The sequence below is a fragment of the Mustela lutreola genome, chromosome 4 (assembly GCF_030435805.1).
Source record: "Mustela lutreola isolate mMusLut2 chromosome 4, mMusLut2.pri, whole genome shotgun sequence".
In the NCBI taxonomy this organism is placed as follows: Eukaryota; Metazoa; Chordata; class Mammalia; order Carnivora; family Mustelidae; genus Mustela; species Mustela lutreola.
This window is the reverse complement of record NC_081293.1, coordinates 157,375,205-157,393,956: the sequence shown is the minus strand read 5'-3', so window position 1 is coordinate 157,393,956 and position 18,752 is coordinate 157,375,205. Positions and strand designations below refer to the sequence as shown.

At 36.2% G+C, this 18,752-nt stretch overlaps 1 protein-coding gene across 4 annotated transcripts in view; it reads right to left on the bottom strand.

Annotated features, from left to right (window-relative positions):
• The window catches only part of ITPRID1 (ITPR interacting domain containing 1), a 109,142-nt gene that overhangs the window by 44,303 nt on the left and 46,087 nt on the right, over positions 1-18,752 (bottom strand). For 3 of the 4 annotated variants that reach the window (XM_059171498.1, XM_059171497.1, XM_059171499.1), the window contains 3 exons: positions 17,307-17,509; positions 13,570-14,144; positions 8,541-8,598 (listed from right to left, as the gene is read on the bottom strand). In XM_059171498.1, the coding sequence (XP_059027481.1) occupies positions 8,541-8,598; positions 13,570-14,144; positions 17,307-17,509 (836 nt within the window). The remainder of the gene's footprint in view (positions 1-8,540; positions 8,599-13,569; positions 14,145-17,306; positions 17,510-18,752) is intronic. The other variant, XM_059171500.1, reaches the window with a different exon arrangement.

Below are 18,752 nucleotides of genomic sequence, written 5' to 3'. Positions count from 1 at the left end.
AATTCACAAGCTCCATGAGACTAACTTTGCTTTGATTTGTATCCCCAGCACCTAGACCAGGTTCTTACATGTTTAAGCGCTCATTAAATATTCATTGAATGAATGAATTCAGTATGGAAGGAGAGCTAGATTTGAATTCAAAAGATCTTGACCCAAATTTTGGTCCTTCTTTTTTGCCAGCTGTGTAAACCCAGGCAAGTTGCTTAATCTGTTGATGTTTTATCTCTAAAGAGGAAAGAGTGGTATGGTGATTATATTAAATAATGTAATTGAAATGGCTCAGGACACTGCAAAAGTGGGTACCAAATGTAAATTGTTAATTAACACCAAACTGCTTCCTAATAATAATTGTAATTGATAAGAATATGGAATTAAGCAACAGACTCCGTATATATTCAGGGAAAACAACTGTCTGAGAGATGTTGCTGGAATGTGTGCAAAACCAAAATAAATTAAGTCTACATTACTTAGGACTAAGTGCAACTTGCAAAAAGAAAGCACCAATTCATAGATTTGAAAGGAAGATACATATTGGATATAGTCCTAATTTACAAATACTGAAATGCATGCCAGTAAAATCATTAAAAATACCATGTGCTGCATTTTAAGATAATCATTATACTCTGCCCACAGTCCACCATTGCAACATTAAATCACCACTGGTGAATTCGAATAGAAACTCTTCCAGCTAAGGTAAGAGAAGTTTAGATGGTGTCATGCATGGGGTTCCCTGATGGGTCAGGCACTGTGCGAGGCATGGTGATGGCAGGTAAACGAGACAAGATTCCTACTCTCAAGCAGAGCACAATTTAGTGTAAAGGAGAGAGGCATAAGCAAATGGTTAGGGGTTTTCCAGGTGAGTCCTGTAGAGGTGTTATTTACCAAGGCTAGCAATAGCATATAGGGAGAGCTTATAGGTTGAGAAGAAAAAGGAGGAATAGTTGTAGGGACTGCGGAATTTGCCTACTTAAAAAAAGAGAATGGGCTGTTTTTGGTGTTCTTCTAAATTAGGATGTCAGTGCCTTTGAAATAGCAGGGAGATAAGAGAGAGGGACAGAATGAGAATGAGAAATTGAAAGAGAATAAACAGAATTTAGTGGTACTGATGAGGAAGACCGCAAGGCCAACTAGGAGACAGAATATAAGAGATCTCTTCAAAACTACCTTTTTTTCAAATCTGCTTTGGAGAAAAATCCCATTAGCAGAACTTAAATAATTTAGCTCTCACTCAATCCCCAAATACACCCAATTTGTAAAAATGAACATTTAGCATTATCTTGGTTGAATGATTATTTATTTTGTTGTGGACAAATTAGCAAATACAGAGAAGAAAAAGAAGGAAAAACCAGACGTCTCTTATCCTCTAGATTGCTATCGTTTATACCATGTACACTTAGGCTTTCTCTATTTTTTTTTTCCTTTGTGGGAAGTTGAGGGTTAGAAACTTGTATTAAAAAATTTAACTTGTAGCATATAAAATATTAAAACAAAGAAAAAGAAACAATACTACCTGAGACCCATCACCATGAGATGGCCACCAAACTGTTAACTGTAGTTTAAATCATATGCAATTTTTTAAAAAAGATTTTGCTTGTTTATTTGAGAGAGAGAGAGAGAGCACAAGCAGGGGAGCAGCAGGCAGAGGAAGAGGGAGAACAAGATCCCCTGTTGAGCAGGGAGCCAGATGTCCTGCTCAATCCCAGGATCCCAGGATCATGACCTAAGCCAAAGGCAGATGCTTAACTGACTAAGCCACCCAGGTGCCCCTCCTCATGCAATTTATATGTGTATTATATAGATTATATATGTTATTTTATATAAGCAAATTGAGAGATTTTTCTGTAAAAACATTTTATTTTATAACTTGTTAAAAACCACTGTGGCATGAAATACCAGTTCTCATTTTTGATGACCGCATGATACTCCATATAATGTATCAAGATTTACATAAACAATCCTTTATATTGGACATTGAAGCAGTTCTAATTTTTTACACCTCTTCATAATTGCCTTAGGATAATTTCCAAGAGGACGTACCCAGGTAGGAAGATAAACACTGCTGCAAAGTTTCTGATACATATTGTTGCACATTGCCTTCCAGAAAGCAATGTGTATTCCATCCCAAAATTAGGTTATATGATTTCTGAAATCTCTATCAATGTATTAACTCATTTGTCTATTTTAGTGTGTATTTCTTAGGTTACTACTGAGGTTGAAAACTGCTTCATTTGCAATAGTTTATTTAATAAAATTCCTATTGACATCTTTTTTTTTTTTAAGATTTTATTTATTTATTTGACAGAGATCACAAGTAGGCAGAGAGGCAGGCAGAGAGAGAGAGAGGGGGAAAGCAGGCTCCCCACTGAGCAGAGAGCCTGATGCGGGGCTTGATCAGGGCTCGATCCAGGACTCTGGGATCATGACCTGAGCCGAAGGCAGAGGCTTTTAACCCACTGAGCCACCCAGACGCTCCCTATTGACATCTTTATTTTTTGTTCAATTCTCTTGCACTGGGAGATTTCAAACATGTACAAAGTATAGAAAATAGCATGACATGCATTCATTCCTTGTAACCACCTACCAGTTCTATTAAAATTTAACATTTTTCCATAGTTACTTTAGATTTGTTTTTAAAGGAAACATTACAGATACAGTAGTGGTTTTTACCTGGTTTTATCCCTTTCTAATCCCATTGCCTTCCCCTTAACCTTTCTCCGCAGAGTTAACCAGGATCCTGAATTTGGTGTTTATATTTCCATTTTTGTGCTTTTACTTGGTATATGCGTTGGTAATACCAAGTGTGGCTAAGGTAAATATATTTTATATATTACATGAACCTAATTGTGATTTATTTACCCCCACCTTATATTTGTGATATTTTTTCATATGTACAAATTAACTTGTTTGTTTATCATCATTGTGGTATATTATATCCTACTCTGCGACAATGCTATGATATCATTAACCTTACTCTTATTGATCTGATTGACTTTAGGTTGTTTTAAGCTTTCCACTATTTCACTATTATTTCGGTGTTGCAAAAAATGTTTTTATATGTTCATTCATCTGTGTATATGTGAGGATTTCCCTAGGGCATATGCTACAAATGAAATGGCTGAGTCAAAGGGTCCGTGGATCTTTTTTATTTGATTTTTAAACTTCTTTGTACAATGGCTGTACTTTAATGGTTTCCTCATCGGTTATTGGTGGTGTGAAAATAAAATTGATTTTTACATTTTGTTCTTGCATTTGACAAACTTGACACACTTTATTAATCTATGAATATGTCTATTAATTCTCTTAGGATTTCTATGTAGACAGTTATTTTGTCTGCAAGTGTGGACAGTTTTTCAGTTTACATACATCTTATTTTCATGGTGTTGTCGTCCTGCTTTGACCTTTAGTTTGAAGCTGAATAAAAGGAATGTCAACGGGTTTTTTTTTTCTTGGTTGAATAGGATTTCCTTGAAGGTTTCATTGTTAGGATTGATACTTGCTATCAAGATTTAATAGATACCACTTAAAGTAAGAACATTTCCTTCTATTTCTACTTGCAAAGAGTTGTTGTTCATCCTTTATTGTTTATGATGAAAATACACTCTCAGCTTGTCATTTACCTTTTAATTTTTTATGACTGTTTTTCATGCATAGATGTTCAATGTTAGGTAGTGAAAACTGATTAATTTAATTAGATATTGCATTTTAAGCCACATTTTATTTTTTATTTTTTTAAAGATTTTTATTTATTTATTTGATAGACAGAGAGACATAACAAGTGGGCAGAGAGGCAGGCAGAGTGAGAGAGGGAAGCAGGCTCCCTGCTGAGCAGAGAGCCCGATGTGGGGTTCGATCCCAGGACCCTGAGATCATGACCTGAGCCGAAGGCAGAGGCCTAAACCACTGAGCCACCCAGGTGCCCCAAGCCACATTTTAAAAATAGTTTCCTATTCCAAAATCATATACAATTCATTTCCTTTTATATTTTTAGCCCTGTGATAATTTGAGTGTGTTTTTTGCATTTAGTTGTCTATATAAAATTTCATTCATCTAAATTTCTGTTGGTAAACAGTGAAATATTTTGTAAATACACATATATTTTTCATAAGCTATCAAATTGATCATATCATTTATTTCCTCTAATAATTTATCATTGTAGTTGATAAATTAGTTTTTCAATTTTTGAAACACTGAAATCTTCAAATAAAAGCTAGTTTTCAAGGATTAGTGTACTTTTAATGTTTTACTGCATTTAAAGTTTTTTTTTAAGAGATCACAATTAGGCAGAGAGGCAGGCAAAGAGAGAGAGAGGAGGAAGCAGCCTCCCTGCCGGGCAAAGACCCCAATGTGGGGCTCGATCCCAGGATGCTGGGATCGTGACCTGAGCCGAAGGCAGAGGCTTTAACCCACTGAGCCACCCAGGCACCCCTGTTTTACTGCATTTAAATCCTCATTACTTTATTGAAAAATGTTTATATCTGTATTCATAAGTAAAAATGATCAATTTTCTGAGCTATCTTAGTCAATTTTGAAATCAAAATTGTTTTGTTTTTAATCTAAAAGGAACTGGAAAGATTTGTTTACATTGTCTGGAAGATTTATAAAGAAGGGCAATTATCTCTTGAAAAATGGAGAGTCTACCCATGTAACTGTTTTGGTTTTATTTTGGCATTATTCATTGTTGTTCTTAGAGATAGTTTTTGGTAAACTCAAGTTTTGTTTGTTTTCTCCCCCTTTCTGGTATTAGTTTACTTAACAGTTATATTATGTTACTTTGGTAAGTTTTTGTTTTAAAATAGATATGTATATACAAATATTGGCAACATAATACCTGCATAAAATTTGGTAGTATAAATACATACATTTTCTAAAATATCATCCATATTAATTATCCCTGATTTTAATTATACCACTTGTATTGGTATTAGTATTCCTTTATAATTTAAACATGGTTTTGCATGTGGTATAACTTCTTTTCTATATCAGTGGTTCTGTCTTTTCTCTAATTTTGTCTTATCTAATTTTGTTTGCATGCCTTTCTCTCTTCTGTTGTTTGACAGCTTCTATTGCTTTTATTCCCCAGACAAAAAAACTAGTGCTTGATTTTACTTACCAAATTATTTTTTTCTGATTTCTACATGATTAATTTCTGGCTTATTAACTTCTAATTTTTAATTATGTTTATTTTGTTTTTATGATGATTTCATGATCCAAATAATTAATTTTAGTTTTTACTTGTTTGATAATGAAAGCAATTAATGCTATGAATTTGCCTCAGATTACTGCTTCTGTTCCAGTTCTTCAATTTTATATGAAACATTCATCATTATTATTGAAATGATCTGAACTTATAGTTCTAAATGAGCAACTTCTGCACTCTTTGTAGGATGGAGAACTCAGTCCCCAAGTTCTGGTTTTAGTGTTTTGTTTTGTTAGGAGGAGAAAGTGTTACTTATATTTTTATTTTTGTATTAAAATATTACTGCATTTATTCATGTTAAGGTGGCCTATACATAATATGGGCATATGTAAGAAATCAATGAGATAATCTTTGTGTTTATAAATTGTTAGCTCTTTTAATAAAATATGCCAAGAACACTAAGAAAGAACACTTGTTTCAATATTTTCTATTATACTCATGTTATCAATTATAATATTAATACATTATCTGTCACTTTTTACTATGTCATGTTTGGTCTGCAGAAAACTGAAGGTAATATTAAAATCTTTCAATTTTGGAATAGATGTTGGTCAAAGGATACAAAGTTACAATTATATAGGATGGATAAATCTAAGGGTCTAATGTACCTGGTGGCTATAGTCAATAATACTGTATTGAATATTGAAAATTTGCTGAAAGAGTAGATTTCAGGTATACTTACCAGACACACAAAATGGAAACTGTGTGAAGAGATGATATGCTAAGTAGCTTGATTACGGTAATCATTTCAATATGCATATGTATATTGAATCATCATGTTTCATACCTCAAATACACACAATATTTATTTAAAAATTAAAAAAATAAAAAGTGTCCAAAAGTTTTCGACTGGTTGTCATGGGGAGCAGAGATTTAGTAACAACAAAATCTCCCATTTTTATTGTGTCAATTTCCTATAGTATCACCAGAATTTTTTGCTAAATAGTGTTATGAAAATAACATATGCACATGATAACAAAAGAAAATTAAAAGATGCCAATTAATTTAAAACATGTTAGTTTCCCTTCTGTTAAGTCACTTCCATTAGCAGTTCCTTATATATTCTTCCAGAAGCATTCTGTGCATACTTTCTTCCCTCAGTAGAAATAGGTAACTTTTTTAATAAAAAGAGGTGTCTCTGTAAAATATTTTGCACCTTTTTTTCTCATTTAACAACTGTATATCTCACATACCTCAACACATAAATATCTGCTTCATTTTTCAAAGTGAAGTCTGAGTAGATTTTAATGTAAAAATGTACCATAATTACTTAAAGCTAATTTATACTTTTGGGTCAGTAGGCTGCTTCTAGCTGTTTGTTATTATAAATATATTTTTGCAGTCAAAATCCTTATGTATACACTGGGGTCTACAGATAGTTCAAACTGCAGAACTGGAATAGATGCATACATTTACAATTATGTGACATTGACAGAGTATACTTCAAGTAATTATTATGATTTTAACTGACAACCAACAATGGGTAGATTTGTTTCATATTTTTTACTATCTCTTGGTACTACTAAACTTGAAATACTTGTGACCTAGAATCACAGTTGATGATTATTTGTCATGGTTCTTTGGGTTGACTTGGCTCAGCTGTGTGGTTATTGGATTCTCTCATGTGGTGGCAGTTAGATGACATCTGGTGGGGGGGATGGTCATCCGAAAGTTTGACTGGGTTAAACATTTAAAAGTTTGACTAGGTTGCCTCACACAGAGGCTCAGTCAAGGGTGTCTACCACAGTGGACAATCCCATGTGGTTTGGGATTTTCACGACATGAAGGCTGGGTTCCCAGAGGGAATGTTCCAGAGCAAGTATCTCAAGAGCCAGGAACCAGTCAGGTGGGTTAAGGGCTACACTCTAGACACAACACAGTATCACTTCTGCTATATCCTATTTGTTCAAAATAGTCCATGTAGTATCACTTTTGAAAGAAGTCATCTTTTTAACTTTGAGTCAAAATTCATTCCTTGATATTCATATACAGATACATATATAAATTCATTCACATATATAGTTGGTTCATATATATAATGAATTCATTCATTCATTTATTCATATATAAATAAAAATAATCCTTTTCCCTTTTTCCCATTAAGAGAAATAACAAAAGAATTCTTTCCCTGTCCTAGTTTTTCTTGGTTAATGACACTGTTTTTGAAAGTAATAAATTATATTTGCTTTACTTTAGTTTAGATTTTCTCCATTGGGCTAACCTTCACCCATTTTACTTTGCTCTCTGAATTTGAAATTAAATGTAGGCTAGTGCTTTTGCCTAACTTCCCAAATCATTTTTTGGAATGATTGGGGAGACTTACATGATATCAGCAGACCTCTTAATTGAATGTCAAGGAAGGCAGCTCCTATTGGCACAGGGACCTCCAGCTTCATTGAGAAGCATTCAATTAGATGGAAAACAGATGCTTATTTTTGTCTTATAAACCTCAATGCAGGTTATGTGGTAATTACTTCGAAGAGCAGGATAACAATTTATGTAATCAGCAGGACCCTATAATTACTAATGCATAATTTCTAAACAGCATTTAGCAAAATGAGGCCCATACATACACTTCGTAATGAAAAAGATGTGTTTGACACCACACTAAATTAAATTAAAAATTTGCATATTTTCTTCCAGGAAATGCACTAGCTTCATCTGCTTTATTTTGCTTCACTAATCCCTGTCTACTTTTAGCTCTGTTATAGGATCATGGAAATGCTGAATCACAATGATGGCTGAATGGAAGCATAAGAATGAGGAATAGAGAAAGCCCTCCTTCTCTGCTGTCTAGGATTCTATAACAGGATTCTGAGAGATTATTTGGAAAGTGACATCCAAGCTACTTTTTTCCACAGAGAGTTAATAGGAAGGTCCTACCATCATTTAATTTAGAATGTAGGGGCAAGCAGAGAACTTAAAAAATTACTTCCACTTCCCTAAGGGCCAGTAAAATGATATGATTTTTGACCCATCTAGCAGTTGTCAGTAGAAGTTAGAAAGTATTCACTCAGTTAGTCCCATTCCTACGTGGAATCCCTTCCGCTCTCCTGATCAAATCACACAGAGCTAATCTGAGAAAACCACATATTGCTTCAGCCCCAGGGATGTGGAATGTGTCTGTAGTAAGTCATTTGAAATTTACATGTTCATTGGCATTGCTAGTGGGTTTTCAATAGTAGTAGGTAGAAATAATAATAGCAGTAAATAACAGTAGTAGAAGCCATGCCATTTTCTGAAGATTATATAAGCTCTACATATTAAGAAAGTTGAATGCTAGTTATTTACATTCTCTTTCTGAAAGGCCATTGATGACTTTGCACACCGTGCTAAATCTTACCTGTAATTCCTGATGTCATGTCAGGAGGATTACCAGTCTCTTCCTCAAAGCTCTGGACCTGAGACACCAAAATACATCAATCTCATTAGGAATGCTTTCATAATAAATTCACTTCATTTGTTTAATCAACATATAATGATTGCCTTCTGGCTACTGCTAAGAGGATTAACCATGACTTCTGAACTCAAAGAGCTTACAAGTCCTCTGTAGGCAGATGGCATGTACAAGGCACTCAGGGTAAAGACTAAAGGAACTAAAGGAGATCAGGAAAGAGAAATGGGGGAATCACTTCCCAGTGGGAGGAACAGAGACTCTGTGTGGAAGATGAAGCATTTGAGTAAAACAGAAATAATAATATTATTATTATTCTAGTTTTTTTTTCTCTTAAAGAGCTTTAAATATATTTGGAGAAAGCAAGTTATTTTCCACATTTAATTTTATCTCTCTAAGGGATTTATTTATGACTTGGTAAATTTATGGAGAGCAATTCAGAAAATTCACAACTCAGTTGCTATACGGAGCTTAGACAGCTCAAAGAAAATTGGTTTTCCAAATTGATAGAGCAGAATTTCTTTCAAAATTCTTTACAGAAATTAATAAATATTATTCTATTGTGAGTAAAGTTATAGATAAAATAATAAATATTTCTTTACAAGTAATAATATAGATTACTATAGAAGCTGGATAAATAAAAAAATTAAAGAAGGTAAGAAAACAGTGACTGTTTTGTGAGATTAAGAGTCATTTATGGTTTGTTGCTGGGGGGAGGGGGGTTGGGAGAAGGGGGTGGGATTATGGACATTGGGGAGGGTATGTGCTTTGGTGAGTGCTGTGAAGTGTGTAAACCTGGTGATTCACAGACCTGTACCCCTGAGGATAAAATTATGTGTTTATAAAAAATTAAAAAAATAAAAAAAAAACCCACAAAAAAGAAAACAGTGACTGTTAATATTTTGAAATGTGTATTTGCACATTCTTTTGCAAGAATATTTCTTTTTTTAATATTTTTTTTCTGAATGTAGTTATATAATCAAAAATTTTCACTCAAAACTTAAAAGGGGAACTTTTTCTCACTTGTAAGATTTCTTTGAAAATACCAATTTTAATGACTTTACAATAGACCATATTTGGAAGCTACATTAATTTACTTACTGGTTCCCCTAATGTTGGACTATTTCCTGAATTTTGCAAATAAAAGTAATTAATAATGGTGAGATGAGTATCCTTGTACAGAAATCTTTTTCTACATGTCATATTATTTATTTAGACTGATGTCTGTATAGTGAAAGCTGAATCAAAGGACATTTAAACATTATGGTACATGTGGCCAAAAATGACCTCTAACTCAGGAAGAGAGGACCACAAGGACATAGCCCAATGATGTAAGAAAGACTATTTATTCCTTCCTTTTAATCTTTCATCGCTTTCCTTCAAAAAAGTTGCTTCATACTTATAATTAATTAGACATATTTCTTACCAGTATTTTTATTAGTTTTGTAACTCAAACCAGCCTTAATCACGGAGTTTTTTAAGTACAATTAAGAAAATTTTTTTGCTCTGATCATTAGCATGGAGAAAAGCCCATTTAGTGTGATGTGAAGTATGTATTCAGGTGTTGAGAAATAACCCTCAAACAACAAAATTTCAGCAATTTAAAGTGAAAACTGAGTGTATTCTTGTGTTATTCTGCCTGAGCCAATCTAACTAATACATTTTTAAAAATTAAAGAAATAATTATTAACTTTGGAAACATTTTCCACCTAATCAGGATGCCGACTGGCATTGTTTAATAATATGGGCAATATTCTCACATATGAGTTCTAGACAGCAGGATCCCTGTATGGAAGTCAGAGGGAGATTAAAATGCTTTATTTTGGATATCAAGAAGCATCTTACCTTGACTTTACAATTGTATATGCTTCATCAGTATTAAATGCTCAATATGTTTGGGAATTAAAAAAGAAAGGAACAGACTCAGTTTTACTAAGTAAACTTCAACACAAAAATATGTTGATTTGTGCATTAAAAAAATCTATGCATAATTTTCTTAAAATCATAGTTTTGAAAAGTGAGCCAAATATTGCCAAAGGATGTTAGGGAAAGCATCATAGATTGATCTGGAGAAAAATTTTGGCCAATTCCAGTTGAAATTCTGATAGCTAGATATTTAAGGACGTTGGCTCATGTTTTAAATGCCATGAAAATCTGCCAATTTCACACATATTTTTCATTTCTTATAATTGAATTTTTAAATTTGCCATTAAAAAAATGACTATTAAACCTGGCATTAGCTCCGGTTTAAGATGTAACCTACCCAAACTTCATTTACTCATCCATTGGTATCGAGTGAAACAAGCATTTTTTTTCCCAGACTGGGATGAGAATGTAATATTTTAAATATTTTTTAGAAAACCAAAATTCAAGTAGTGAGTTTCTTTTATATTGTTTTGGGCGTTCTCTCTGCCTTAGATACACAGACAGCCTCTGGCACACACCAAACTGGGCAAATATTAAAGAAACACCATAAACAAAGTTGGCTATGTAGTTCAACAGAATATTTTGTTTCTCTATGGATGCCACCCACTGACTAAATTAATGTTATTAAACTCTTCACATTGGTTTACTCATTCATAAATATTTACTGAGTACCACTATATGCCTAAAAACACATGAGTTTGTTTTCTTTCATTTTGGTGTCTGGGTTTCTTCCCACCTCCACATACACTACTAGATCACTTTTCGTTGAATAATTGTCCTTTATGAATATCTGAAAGTGTATCATGAAAGAATTGACATTCTTTTCTCAGTCTTTTTATGCTGAATATGATACAGCATAATATCATATAATCTCTCCCTGTACTCTCACATATAGGTAGTATCTAATGGACATTATATTCCTCAGTCTAGCCTGAAGCATAAAAAACTTTGTAAGGGACAGTAGCATTTGTGCAGCCTGCCAACAGGCTGGAGATGGTGACATTTCTTGTTTAGATAGTAGGTGATATAACAGACTGACAAATGGATTGCAGATTTTCTTGATATTCTTTAGAGAACTTCAAGTATTAACTTGGTAATTAAATAATCTTTGCAAGATTTCTCAGTGTCACATCAGTTGATCTTCAAATCAGGGCATGAGACCAAAGGTCTGCTTTTCTCTCCATTTGTAATTTTTATCTATTTGTAGGCTACTGGTTTACATTCAGATTAATATTTCAAAGTTCTTTTAAAAAATATTTTCAGGTTCTTGAAATCATTTCGAACATAAGACATGTACACGTATAAACATATATACATACATATTAGGAGCATTGACAGCTATGTATTTTGAGGCAACTGTTTTATCTCTGTTGGCTGGGGAGGGCTACTCATAGGTACATTCACCTACTTTCTCTTCTTCTTTTAGGGCAATGGGTAAGCCTTACTTCCCCCAAGTTAGCTGGTCCTCTCAGTCCCCTGGCAGGTTAAGAACCTCTTTTCTTGCTCCGCAGATATTCCAGACATATCTAGAGTGATATAAAAGTTTACCAGTAGAGCTGGGCCTCTCCCTGCATGTTACTGGTTTCTGTGCCCATCCCTGTCACTGCACAGAAGTTCCCTTGGGGGAAGAGTCTGCCTCCACCCCCAACCCATTAGAGTGTCTTGCTTGTCCCAGGCTCAAAGGAAAGGTGGGCCCGCCTTGGAATTTCCATAAAAATATCCTGCCCCACTTCTGGATAATTTACATGATAAAGGGGAAACTTTTGTTCTTTTGTTCTTCCTTGTCATTATATTAAAGAGTAGAGAAACGTGTGAAAATGTGTAATTTTTTTTTAAAAGACTGAGGAGTGGAGGGGGGTGTCCTCTAAATGGGAGTGAAAATCAGCACAAGTGAGGGAAGGTAAAGATGAAGGAGCACATTGCAAAATATGTTGTTGTTCTTGTTTTGTTGAACAAAAACTCTTTATTGACCAATGTTAGCCTTCTCCCACTCAGGAAAGAGAAGCCTGTGGGGTTACAAGGCTCTCACCATGGGTGGATGGGAAATTAATGGTCTGGAGAGGAGAAAACAGGCAGTGTGAAGAGGTACGAATGGGGAAAGGGTCTGTAAAAATATAATCTTTTCCCTGTCACATGTTTCACGCCCATGTTTTAAGAACAGAATGTATGGTGACCAGGCAGCATAAGATGTGATAAAAAAGATGGAGGCAAGAAGTCACGTGATGTGTGAACTTCAATCAACCCACAAAAGCCATGCCAAGGGGCGCTGTGTCATGGGTGCAGCCCAGGGAGAACCAGAAATGGGAGAAATACCCCTACGCCTCAGTCTCAAATGCATTCATACTTTACTGGAGTTGAGTCAGGGTGGTATAGAATGAGGCTGATGATGCCAACGGCATGGACGCTTGAAGAAGGTGGGATCAGCCCCAGAAAGGTGTATTGGCCTAGGAATGAGGCTGATGTGGTGAGTTCTTTTTGCACAAAATGGTGAATATATATATTTGTGCAAGGGAGGTCAAGTTATGTGACTATCAATAAATTCCAAAGCAAGCAAACAAATAAAATACTAGTCCTGTAAAATCAAAACCAAACCCAAGTCCCTACTTCTTTGTCCAAGACCCTGCATGAGGCATCATGGGGAAACTATTTCCAAGACACATCTTGTTAAGGCCAAAACCTTGTCCTTGGGGAGCTGACAGACCAGCAGGGGAGATATCATCAACACACATGTATGGTCTCTCTTATACAAGTGCTCCCTACCAAGGCTGTGAGAACCCAGAGTGGAAGTGGTGGATAATTTCATTGAGTGGGAAGTAGCTGAACTGACCCTCTAAGATGGTGAAACAAGGGAAGTTAGAGAGTGGATGGAAGCAAGCTAGAATGGCCTTAAATGTCCTAGACAAACAAAACAAAACAAAAATAGGAGTTTGGACCAATAACATAAAACTCTGAGGAAGTTAAAAGATTAAGGGATCAACTGAATGTAGTAGGCAGAAAATGCCTTGGAGAGGATTGTTCCCTTAGAAGTTGAGCGCGTAGGAATAACACTGACCTCTTCCAATTCAAAGGAGTCCAGTGCTTCTCTTGCAAGATGAGACAAGCTCTTGAGCTTGTTAGTTTGAATGGAGTGTACCTTTTCAGTTTTGTCCTTGACCGAGCCCTCAGACATACAGGAAAGAGGAGCCCTCTTAGCCAATGTGGATGAGCGAGGCCACTGTTTGCTCACAAGAGCTTGGGGAGCATGACAGGGAACCAAATCATTGCAGGCTTGGAGAGACAAGTGTTCTGCCAAAGGAAACAAATGGCTTTGGTCATGGTTGTTTGTCACAACTGATAACTCTGCTCCACACCCTCCTGATTTTGCAGAGGTGATGGAAAATTTGCCCCTCATCTTCAGTGACTCTGATGCTTCTGGGCTACAATCTCTTTTAATGCTCTGCTTTGAAGTTCTCTTGAAAAGTTTACCCATTCTCTTCCGATGTCCATTGGCTTCACTCATTGAGGTTCTTTCCACATTTTCCCCTCTGTTTTCCTCTTCATCTTTGTTCTGCAGGATGTTAACATTATTCAGCAAAGATGAGAAGGCATTGGCTACCTGGTCCAGGATCTCCAGCTGTTGGAAACGACCTGAACAATACAATGAACACAGAATTTTTAGACTGGGTCCTTTCCATGAAACTGCATAAATGTAGTAAAAAGTGAAAAAGTTGGTGACATATGTGATTTTCAAGGTCAGATGGACTACAAGCTCTTGAAGCTCTTGAACTTTTTCTCAATACATGCCACTGGTTATTATGGAGGTGATTCCCCAACCTAAGGAGATGCCGTTGTGTCATGCAGAAAGAGAACACCTCTTATATTTAAATATAAATATAAATATTTAAATTCATATATGCCTGTAGTTTTTATGTGTGTATTCATAAAAACTATAGGCGAGGATGAATCTGAATCTTGTATATTAAACTAAATGACAAAGAGTGAACCTAGCTCTTTCATATGGGGTGAACTTGCGTATTCCTCCATGGCTTTATGTGGTAGATATCCTAATCATCACCTTCATCATTTCCACCTATACTGTCACTTACAGTTTGCAATGATCATGCAATATGGAGTCAGAAGGCCTGGTTCCAAATCCCAGGTCAATCAATGACTTCAAGTGTGATGTCAGAGTAAATGAGTTAATAGAAATATGGTGCCTAGCACCTGTGTCAAGCATATAATAAATGGTCAGTTTCCTCATCTGGAGAAAGAGGGTAATAATACCCATCTATATGTCCCTCACATCTGTGTAGAAAGCACAATGTTGTACAAATACCAGTAGTTAGAGTTATAAATGTTTAAGTCTCAGGACAGGAATATATTGTCCTTAACCATCCAAGAGAAAACAGCCATTAATGTGAAAATCCATTTGCTTTTTTACATGAACCAGCTCTTCAACCTGTAAGTCTTTCTGGATGGCTCATTTAGACAATACGCAAGTGTTGACTCATTATCATATGGATGGGACCCAGAGCAGCTAGTGGGACACATTGCCACTTTGAATGAAAATAGCAAAAAAAAAAAATCTCCAGATAATAAAACCAAAATGTTGGGAAAAAAAACCTTTTACTTTTATTACACAGCCTTTTTCTCAAGCCCAGTGATAGTATGCCAGGTTGCACAGCTCAGCAGTGGTCAAGGGTCACCTTGGTGGGTAAGGACGCTGGCCTCTGTTCTGTTGTTTGCACCAGCAGAGCAATGCTACTGACTTTCCCATGAGCAAATCCTTCCACCTACCTGATCCCTTCACCAGAAAGGGTGGGGGGGGGGGCAGTGACTACTGATCCTTCTACTTTAAACACTGTGATGGACTTTTCGCAGAAGATCACAACATTCTTTTAAGACCAAGAGGAACTCTTGGGTTTTGGGTATTTTTAGAAACATTCTGATTGCATTTTCAGAATGCAATCTTTTTAGTTGAAACTAAACCTTCTTTTTGTGAGCCCCAGGGTATGACTGAATCATAATTGTACTTCTATGACTGTCTTAACATCCATCCTATAGCAGGATGGATGACTAAAATAGACTAAAATAAAATCTATCCATTTAATTGGTTAGGTTAATTCAAAGAACACCATCTTGTGGTATTAGATGTGTGGGAGTTTTTTGTTTTGTTTTGTTTGTTTCATTTCTTGTTTGTTTTTGCCTTTGGGAAGATTGAGCTATGAACCAATTGATTGTCATCCCTTTGAATTTGAAGCTATTTTAGTGATTCTGAATGAGACATACTCTCCCTTCTGTTTTTAGAACAACCAACTAATTTTATTATTGTTTGTTTTACATTTGACCATCTCAGTTTTCTTGAATCAAAAGTGTCCAGGTAAGAATTGAGTGAGAACTGTTAGTGTGCATTATTAGCACAGTGTTGATGGTGGAAATAAGAGTAGGGGCACAATCACAAGACTAGGGACCATCTCCTGGGTCTTCTATAATCCGTGTGTCAGTTTCATCTGCAAAATGACAGCTCAGGTCAAACACTTCCCAAATAACAAGAAGTGTTATTATTGTTTCCAAAGAAAGAATTGATCTAAGAACTTGCATCTCCCTATGGCTTGGAGGATGAGACCGCAAAGGATACTAATTTCCTCTAAAAGGTAAAGAAACATGTCATTGCAACACCTTTGGGGATATATATACTCTTTTTAAAAAAAATAACATTGCTGAGATTTGAGACCCATTTCACCCACATGAAAATGGGGAAACAGAGACTAAAATGAAAAATTTGAGATATTTGTTTGAGAAAAACACTGTATCTCACTTGACTTTCATGAATTTATTTAAAGAATGTATTTCAGAAACGGAATTTTGGCATTTTCTCCAGTCCAGAATTCTGCTAAGTCTATCTCATGGAGGAGATGCTCTTCAGTGCTCCTCCAAGAGGGGGTTTTGTATTTAAATAATTTTGAAAATGCTGCCTGGCATCTTCTCTAGGAGATCGAGAGTGCACTTTGGCATATTAAGCAAATTCTGAACTAAATAAACCTGTTCAACTGCCAGGTATCTTTCCCCCAAGTTACTTGAACATAGTACAAACACTCCAAGAACATCCTGGTAACCTCCAAGAGAAAAGTATTCCATTGACCGCCAGTTGGGGAAAAAAATAGCAGCATGCATGATAATGAAGAGGGTTAGGCAGAGTTAGTCCACAAATCTGGAGATGTGACAGCTTCACACCTACCACTTATAGCTCATAGTGGAATAAGAAATGTTCCTAGCTTCAGACAAGAGGAAATTAAGGTTTTACCTTGTGACTGGTGATAAGATTTGTCAGCTCCTGGTTCCTCTGCCTCCAGGGTATGTGATTATGGTATATACTAGTGCTGTTCAGTGGTATGGCTTCCCCAGCCCCGGACATATGGTGAGATGGCACATTCTGAACCCTTTAGAGTTAAGTGTGGCCATGTGACTGATTATGGACAAATAAATCTGATGATACCACTGGGTAAATTCTGAACAAAAAGAGGTAAGAGTCAAGTATGATTCTCCATTTCTACCTTTCCTTTGTTATTGCAACCAGTGACATTCCAGATGACAGGGCCAAGTCCACATAGGAGGACAACATGGAGAGATCTCCTTTCCCCAAAACACTCATATGAACCTGAAGCAGACACTTCTCTGTTCTAGGCTGCTGCAAGAAAGGGGTGATTGCTACAGCACACATTTTCCAGAGAGTTCCTCCTGATGTTGTGACTCTCATCTGGACATTCAGCCCCATTGCTGAGATTCAGAAACCACACAGCCCCCACTTACTGTACAAGTCAGGATTCTCAATGTTCATTCGCTGCCTTTGAGCTTCAAGGAAGACCCGGATGTTGATTCCTCTGGCGGCTGAGCTACAACCCAGAAATCTGGCTGGGACTTGTGTGCAGATGTCGGGCTCATCTGCACCAAACCCCAGATCCAAGAGAATCTCCACCGGATCTTTTTCCCAAAATTCCAGCCATTCAGGAATGCTGTGGTAAAAATATGAATATCTTTATCCGGTAACAGTTCACTTAACAAAATCTGGTCTTTTTTCTAATCACCTGCCCTTCCTGCCCCCACTCCTGCCCCAGTCTTCCAGAAACTGAGTAAAGAGGAATATAAATAGACAACGAGATGGTGTGTCTACCAGAGCTCATACATACTTATTTAAGGGACAGTCCATCACTCCCACTCAGGGACTGCTTGTCTGTACTTCCTGTGCAAGAGCCATGAGTTTATTTACCTGACTTTCCATTTCATAATAGGCAAATGTTAAGTTAGGTAGGACAGGGAGATTGTGGGTCAGAAGCCAGAAGCGATACACTGATAACCACAAAGAAATGCTAGTTTATGGCAATAAGAAACAGAAGAAAAAAACCAAAAACCTGTAGGTAGTGGAACTCAAAAAAGAATTTTTTTTTCTCTTTTAAAGATTTTATTTATTTATGTGACAGACAGATCACAAGTAGGCAGAGAGGCAGGCAGAGAGAGAGAGAGAGTAGGAATCAGGCTCCCTGCTGAGCAGAGAGCCCGACATGGGGTTCAATCCCAGGCCCCTGGGATCATGACCTGAGCTGAAGGCAGAGGCTTTAACCCATTGAGCCACCCAGGTGCCCCAAAAAAGAATGTTTTTAAAACGAGTCAGTCTGGGGACCTCATCAGCTACACAGATCTGCTGACCATAGTGTGAAATGCAGACTCCAAGGACTGATACAAGTAATGATTTTCAGCCCCAAAGTAGAATGAAAATATGTTCTGGTTTTTTGTTTTTTGGGGTTTTTTTGGACATGGGTGAGAAATAAGACATGGTTTCTTCAAATTGTTTGACTCAGTTTTGGCTTCGTTTGGTTTAGTTTTGGCTTAGTTTGACTCAGTTTATTATTATTAAAATAATAAACTTTGGTTATCTGGAAATTCTATTTATGTCTACCAATTCTTCCCAATTATTGACCTTCTCCTTGGTGACTGTGCTCTTGACCTTTTAGAACTCATGGACCGTATGGGAAGCAGAACTTTTGATAAGGTTTTTCTAGGTTTGCTTGGCTCTTTTGTTGCAAGTCCCTGCTTGCCTATACTTTCCTCGCAACCCTAGGGAGCTTATTTGAGATAGTTTGGGTGATTTACTTTCATGACTTCATCATTTAAATTGGATTAATTACAATTCATTTATTTAGCCATTCACACATTGAGCAACAGTCACCTGTAGTCTCCCTGGGCAGGCCCACTTACCAC